The following is an 8,485-nucleotide window of genomic DNA, read 5'->3' on the forward strand; positions in this document are numbered from 1 at the left end:
ATGTGGTAGTAATGGTCGTGTATATACTTGCTGCTGGTTGCAGACTGAGTAATTACCAGTTTGTAATATAGTCTTAATAATCAGATGCAAGCTTACAAGAAGCAGAATAGAAAATTTATTGCAATTGCAAAGACACTTTCTGGTGACAGTTAACTCCTAGTGGCTACATATCAGCGGCATATGTCAAAACAAACAATAAAGGATGATAAGTTTCTTTGTAACAGCATTGTTTTTCTAGAAATTTGAAAATGTAAACTGCAGCTACATCATACTGAAGACTGGGCACACTCTGCAATCCACTCAAACTAAAAGATACCACTAATTCCACACATCTGACGTCAGTGCAGTGCTAGGACTATTTTTTGCAATTTTGCGAATCATACTAGTTCCCATGGAGCAATAATATAAAACACAGAAGATTACACTGGAAATCACCTGCAGCTCAACCACTGTGTCTTAAGTATTTGCCCATTATACAATATCTCAAATGAGACATTCATGTCTCTGATGTACTTGCAAAACCTTGTTTCATGACATTTTCATTGTGCTTTTCTAAAAAGATAAAAAAGCAGAATAGCACTAAAACACCTAATTTTCAGGGTTTGTAAAATATGGAAAACGCAGCCAGTGTTTAATACATTTGCAAAACTAAACTTTCGGAAAATGAAATTTTACATTTCTCTCTTCAATAACACTCACTTGGTAACAAAATCATTAAAAGGACATTAAATCCCTGAATACAGAAAAACTCAGAACTCGTCATCACTGACAGAAGCAACTGTATTTGTATGTTGCTCATTTGCAGCCTCCATGTTGTCACAGTGTGTAGTGCTGGTAATGTACAGCGACTCTGACAAACTTCTTCCCAGATCCTCAAGCTCTTTAGATTGTCCATTATAACTGGCCTCGGCTTGGTCTTGATGGAATTCTTCATCCCTGGATAAAGTGGTGTATTCATGCTTTTGATTGATGGCTTCTTTGTTTGTTTCAACTGTGGCTTTATGAACGTGATGGAAGTCATCTTCACTGATTCCTGTATTATCAGAAACATGCTCATTGAGAGAAGGAGAGCCAATTCCATTTTCCTGATTGTCATCCTCCTCTGCCTTTTCATTTGTTGTAGCCGGTGAAGCACTCCTTTCAGGAGAGCACAACGGTGTAGAAACCAGTAAGGGATCAGCATGATCTGGTGAACCACAGTATTTAATCAGTGACGCGTAAGGGAAAAGGTCATTGTCTTCTTTGGTCTTCTGCTGTTTCATATCCCCTGATTCCAGCTCTGGTAGGAGTGTATCAAGCAGATATTTCTCCTTTTTTTTGAGCTCTGCACTGGAGGTGGACGTGTTGGTTGGCTCCTCAAAATCTTTACGTAAAACATCCAGAAGGTGGCGCATTTTACCCTGAAAACAGGCAATGCAAATAGATGCATGAGCTCAGGGGCCCTCTGTGAAATCCCTCCATTTTTTTCAAACACTTATACTTAAACAAGACTTGCTCAACATATTTGGTATTTGGCATGAAGTTATATACTCACCACATTAAGCCGATGCCGATTCATGTCGATATGGCGCTTTATCACCCTGTCTAGGACCCTTTCAGAAGACATAAGACACTTAAAACACTGCAGCTTGTAGCCCATTAGTATCACACACACAAGCCAATAGTTAAAATCTTAATGAATCATCATACACATGCTATAGCTATCATGAAAGTGTCATCCAGGCTGAAAACGTGCTGTGATTATCTGTGTATCTGTAAGCTAACATAAAGCATAGACAATTCAACATTTCAAGTAGTTCAAAATTGTCAATAAAAACCTGTCAGAGATGGACCCCCTGGACAAGATGTCTTCCGTTACAGTAGAAATGAATTCGAGGTACATTAGTTCTTCTTCCCTGTTGAAGAACAGATGAGAATAATTTATTTCGTAGGTTACATTATTTTGGATGGTTCACAATGTCAAATCTTTCTATATGTATTGTGCAATAGTTGTCTACTATATCAATGAGAAGCTCTAATAGCATCAGGCATTATTAAAGAGCACTTACTCTGCAGATACACTCCTCATACTGGGAGATTTCCTGCCTTCTGGTGAGGCCCTAAAAGACAGCACTTTAATTCTTCTAAACCTTTACCCAAGATAATACACAAGATGTAAAATAATATGTAAAATGTAATATACAGTTGCTAATATATAATATTACCTGGATGAGGAGTGAAAGAAATCATGGTCTCTGCTCTTGTTTGCTTGAGTTCGTTTTGTGGATGTTGAGAAATATGTGCCATTGAACTCATCCTCAGACCACTCGTGCTCTGTACTAAATTCCTGTAAAAGAAGAAGGACGGTAAAATGAGAAGGGATATTCAATATTGTCAAGGCTGTCTCGTGATATAGTGTAGCTTGTGTGGAATGTGACTGTCAACATGTCAAAGTATTTACGGTTTAAAGGGACAATAAACCACACAAGGTTTACTAACCTTGAACAACAGGTAATTATGCTCTACAATTTATCAGTCTTTATATCCATACTTTACCACAGAATGTCACTGTCGGTAATACTAATAAACAAATTACTATATCATAACAAATAAGGCATTAATGATCACTGATGATGTCAGAAAATAATTTTAAAAATTCAACCACTTTATGATGTGAGAGAAAGGTATGTTATTTGGCTAATGAGCAACTTGAATATATAACTTTGATAAAAATGTGAAGTGTCAAACAATAAAAAAATGTCAATTAACAATTAACAATTAATTAAAAAATAATTAAAATAAACCTTCAAAATTACCTGAGATGGCTCATAAAATTCCTGTGTGTATTCCTTTGTTTTTGTGCTGCATAAAAGAGATAGACAGAATTCAAGACATTAGGCCACATGTTGCACACGTTGAATTCATTGTCACACATCTATTGCTATCTGACTCACTGAGATGTTTGGTAAGTACCTTCCATGATATGTCTCCTGTCGCATCAATCTTGAGTTGGTGCAATCCTGAGAAGGGTTCCTTCGTGGTGCTCTGTAGTAGCGATATTTTGACAGGTATGAGCTCTTGTCTGATTTCAAGGTCTTAGGCATGAAAGGTTTGTCTTGGGTAAAGTGCTGTGAATGTTTCTGGAGCAAGTCTCCGCTGTACGTCTTCTGGACAGGATCTTGGAAAGTCTTGTAACAATTTTGATTTCCTGAAGCTGCCAGTGAACATACTGACAGCTTTCTGTGTGATGTGGCCTCTGGGCTCCGGTACTTTAATTCTGAAGCTGAGCGAGTATGATGGGAATGGTTCTGAGAGCCTGCTTTACATGACGGATAAACTATCTCCTTTGCATGAAAGGAGGTGCTGAACCTTGGGCTGGAGACCATGGAGCTCCTTGAGCAGAGGAAGGGGCTGTCATCATACTGCACAGATAATCTGCTCTAAAAGGCAAACATATTGTATTGAATCAGATATTGTACATACTGAAATGACAAATTATGTGGAATATGCATTTAAAACCTCAAAGCTGTTTGTGATAGAGCAGTTTGTAAGTTAACATGATATGAAGCTAAGCAATAGGAAAATAAATCAGTAGCACAGCCTTGATTTCTTACCTGGGCTGAGGAGCAGGAGGCTCTGCTGTTCCTCTGAGAGAGAAGGTGGGCTGACTGGGGACGACCTCCTTTCCTCAACTGCTCCTGCCTGATCTGGTCATTATCTGTTAACAGGAGTGGAAAAACTGAACACTGTGTAACTACCAATGACAGCAAAGCAGTTTCTCACGTACAATTTAACACATATTTTCAAAAGAAAAGACCACCTTTGGTTAACAGAACACTGTTATTTTATACACAGTGATGCTCAATATATCCCAGTGGTTATTCTATGAAAAAAACGTTGTAATTTTCATTTATGTTGTAGTTACTTCTGCTGAATCCGCCTTATAATTTATTTCATTTCCTTTATTGACTTTTCACAGCCCCCAGAGAGCAGGCGGAATTTGTGAGTCCGGAAAGCGAGTGTGATAGCATAATTATGAGAGGAGTCAGAGGAGAGTATGACTTTTACCATTAGAGATGAAGATGAGTTCCATCCTGTAATCAATTGTGAGGAGTGGCTGCATTTTATTATTGCTCACTGAGGCTATCGTGAGCACAGCAATTGGTCTCTGTCTGTATTATGATTAATAAATTCCTGTAATGTAACACTTGTACTCAGTAATTACTTTGATCTTTCATTCTAAATGAACATTTCTACCAATTATCATGCTATTAAACTCCAGTGTGTCTGTTCTAGAAAATAAGAATATATTACCTACAAACAAAATGAACCTAGAAATGTAAAATGTTTTGAATATTTGTTCTTTTTGTAGTTCACTACTTACACTTTACACTGTGTATCAAGCTTTTGGGTACTGAGGCATCAACGGCAGCTGTGGAAGAAGGAAAAAATGTAAATTCACAACAGATTATTACATTTTATGCAATAGAGATGCATGTTTTAGACACCTCAGTGTACCTACATGCATATTATGTATGCAAGAGCTGAATGTTTTTGGTCTAATGAATGCCATCGAAGGCATCATTATGAACTCCTGCCATGCAGCTCACCTTTAGCTGAGTAAATCTTTTTATAATGAGACACCATGTGGTCTTTAATGATGGATTGTGTCAACTTGCTGGAGGAACGAGGGCAAAAAGCTAAAAATACAAGACAGAGCAACAAAAACTGTTAAAACGTAGCCATTATTTCACAAAGCACAAATACTCATTATACTTGTTTTTTCATACTAATAAGCACATAAAAATACTTACGGCTACTTTTCAAAGTTTGTCCTCTCATACCAAGGCTGCAACCAGGTACAGACGATGCACTCCCTAAAATGGAGATGGACACGGACATGTTGACTCCCATGAAAGATTTCTAGATTGACAAGTCAACAACTACATTTTTTATAACTTGCTTAATCATGCAAGGAATATGTCAAGGATAATAAAGTACAAAAAAAAACTAGTGCAGACAGATTCTAAAATGTTAGGATTGATTTAGTTTTTAAACAGTTGTTTTGACTGTAAAGTGCATACTTGGGCATGGTCCAATGCTGGTCAGAAAAATACACAATTTCAAGACAGTTGGCTCTGATGACTTGAGACGGGAATTTATCATTACATATGACAGATATTGACTAAACAATCAAAAATATCTTCAAATACAAACATGCAAACAACAAATAAATCATTTCTATTTTGTAGTCAGAGTAGTTTCACTTATATTTGTGTTTATATGAAGTGTTTCTTCAGATGTTTATGCGTAGTTACTTCGCGTTTACGCTAATAAATTCTACGGTACTGTAAAAACAGATAAAATACCGACATCGACATGATGAACTAGCATATTCTAATCCAACATAACCTAACCGAGCGTTAGCATACTGACGTCTTACAAGTTAACGTTAACGTTACAATCTTGGTTCTGGTTCAGTTTTATTTCGTCTTTACTGAGAGCAACCAGCAACTGGCTGTCCTTTGTGTAGCTTAATAAACCTGAAGCCACATTAGTGGGTGTGTACACAGTCAGCAAGGGGTTTATTTTTAATTAGCTGTCTAAGCATAATTTCAACCCGCTCCCTTCTGTCGAGTAAACTAGCCCCATAGCTAGCTAACTAATGCTAACGCTAAGTGTATTTTGCATACCTGTTCTTGAGTCCATGATACCGTTACACTCAGCGTATCCCATTTTCCTCAAAAATATTCATGGGCGGCGACGACAGAGCTTCGATACATTCAGAAACTACAGTGTACTTAACTGTAAACATTTTGACGCTGCAAGGCAATCGAGTAGCGTAATGGTAACTAGCTTATAAACAGATGAGGGACAGGGCAAAGCTTCCCCGTCGCCATGCTGGTTGCTATGATTGCCTTCGTCATCACGCTCATGCGTCAAACGAACCACACCCCAACCCCTCCCCCCTCCAGACAGAATTTAACACAATCCAATAGAATTGAAATTAGGCCTATTTACATGATAAATTATAGCTGTCACTTGTCATGCGATAAATGGTTGACTTGTTTTAATCGCAATATAATGGTCGATTGTCAATAATATGGTATTATCAATAGTATTAATCATTTCTTGAGTGCACTGTATGGCTACAGCACATACTATAGACTACAAAAAACAAACAAAAAAAATGTAGTGGGATTTCTGGGTGTGGATTTGTGGTATTTTTGGAGCTGCAGTTTGTTCATTAGACAAACAGACTAAAGCAGGTGGAGCCAGTGTGAAGCCCATATACAGCAGGAAAAGCCAGCCTATATTGTCCTCAGTGGTCATAAAACACAGTGGTATGCATGCTCGAGCCCTGGAGCCAATTAAAATCGAGCAGGATTACACAGATGTGCTTGAATTGTATACAACCCTCTGCCTAATAATGTAATTATATGAATATTGAGCAGAGGGGGAGACATTAGTGCTACTAGAAATTCAGAGCTGCTTGAAAACGTCTCTCTCAGGGGCCTAAAACAGTTAATATCTATCATGCCTGACATGTTCCTGTCTAGCTCTGGGTCCCCTGAATCAAATGTCCTTCCCCAGTTCAGCACCCTTGATAGGAGGCATTTGAAGAACTATGACTTTCACTTATATCAGAAAAAATGCTGCGACTTTAATTGGTCATTAAAAATGGGAAATTTTAGCAATTGTATAGATAACTGAAGATGTATTCCCTAAATGTGTCTCTTAGTGAATGTCAGATGGGGTGCACGCATCTCTGGTGCTTGTATGTGTAAGTGCCTACAGAATACACTACATCCTTAACTTGCCCTATGCTACTGGGGCCTGGAGTAAATAAATTATAGCACGAAGGGTAGAAGCCATCAGAGAAAATATCTCAGCTGCAACTACATTCTGTGGTTTGCCATGTGGCTATTAGGACTAGAACAGCAAATATTGTGATTATTAATTTAAAGTATGTGCCCTCCTTGAGCCCCAAGGTCCTAAAGCTCTACCAGATACACCAAGTTTACGGATAATCATGAGATGGCTGGTAGTTTATCTTGTATATTACTGGTGTTTCTCTTTCATGGCAGAGTGTGGTATACATGCCACCTGGCCTGCTAAGAGCCACAACCATTTCCCCCTCATTTATAGTAATGGTCAGTGTGAAAAACTCACCAAACGTGTGACAAATCTGATTAAACTGCAGTAATGTTGCTCATGAGAACATTCTGTCAGCAGCGTATTGTTAATTCTGTCAGGTTCCTGTTTTTGATTGTTTGACAGACCTTTTGACCTCTTGCGTCATTTACCAACAAAGTATTGTGAATAATTCTGTAACACAGAACAAGTGGCAGCAATGTTTTTGAACAGTGCAGTTACCCTCCACCACAAACTCATTCACGTTTCATTTAGTTTTATTTCATTTCATTTAGTTCGTTTAACGTCTCGCTTTTATTATCAGTGCAAAAGACACAAATTGATGTAAAATGGTCAAATAATACCTGATGTTGTTGACACTAGATGTTATGTTTTCTAGACTATATGTTTTCTAAAGAAAGACTCGGTTATCCTTGTTAACACATGAGCTAAACAGGATATTTTCAACGATGATGAACATACAATATGTAGATTTTCCATGTATAAAATTACAGTTTACAACTTTTTCTGCCATGCCGCCATTTTGAAGATAGAACAATGTCAGTCTGTTCACATTCACATGTCATTTTGCTGTCTGAATAAATCTTGCAACTTGAATCTTGATCTTGTGTCTTCATCCTTCCAAAATATATCAGATTCATAAACATTTCAACAACAGACATTTTGACTTTTTATAGCAGGAACGGCACCGGAAGAACTAATGACATTGATTCTAATTTCTACCAATTTCTACCAATGTCAAGTCAAGTACATACTTTACATTATTGCTAACCCTTTTTTCAAAGTATGCCTGTTTGTTTTCGACTCCCTAAGTGCTTTCCCTTACTTTCAATCCAGGTATGTGGTTTCTTTCATATTTCTGTCTGGCCCAGTTAGTAAAACCTTTTGAATTTTTTCTCACTTTTATATGATATTATATCCTCTATTTTTTTTATCCAGTTTTTTAATTTTAATCCATTTCAATTAAATTTAATCTTTTATACTTATGATGTTTGTTTTTTATTGCTGTATTTTGTATCCTGGTCTGTTTTTAACTGTTAAAAAGCCCTTTTGTTATGAAAACAGATATATAAATGAAATGTATTGTATATGTAATATAGTCATGGTAACATAACTTGGACAAAAATAAAAGCAGTTCTCAAGCATGTTTCAGGTATTTGCAAGCTAGCTTTCATGCAGTCTACTGAAATAAATGGAACACATGCTGGAGGGTAGGAAACCCATTAAACTAATGTAATTAAAAATGAATGGATGGACAAACAATACAAAAACAAGAACATAACCCTTTAAATATAACCTACCTTGGAAACTTGCAACACCTGAATACCTTTTGGCTACATAATCATAATCA

At 37.1% G+C, this 8,485-nt stretch overlaps 1 protein-coding gene across 1 annotated transcript; it reads right to left on the bottom strand.

Moving 5' to 3' along the window:
- Positions 1–92: 92 nt before the first annotated feature.
- spata7 (spermatogenesis associated 7) lies at positions 93–5,898 on the bottom strand. Its single transcript, XM_067614514.1, has 12 exons — positions 5,673–5,898; positions 4,794–4,856; positions 4,590–4,679; positions 4,364–4,411; positions 3,594–3,697; positions 2,953–3,419; positions 2,796–2,841; positions 2,205–2,326; positions 2,049–2,099; positions 1,818–1,895; positions 1,535–1,592; positions 93–1,400 (listed from the first exon to the last, which is right to left on the bottom strand). The coding sequence occupies exons 1-12, from the start codon at positions 5,713–5,715 to the stop codon at positions 750–752; spliced, it is 1,821 nt and encodes a 606-aa protein (XP_067470615.1). The 5' UTR covers positions 5,716–5,898; the 3' UTR covers positions 93–749.
- Positions 5,899–8,485: the final 2,587 nt, after the last annotated feature.

This window comes from Thunnus thynnus, chromosome 16, assembly GCF_963924715.1.
Source record: "Thunnus thynnus chromosome 16, fThuThy2.1, whole genome shotgun sequence".
NCBI lineage: Eukaryota > Metazoa > Chordata > Actinopteri > Scombriformes > Scombridae > Thunnus > Thunnus thynnus.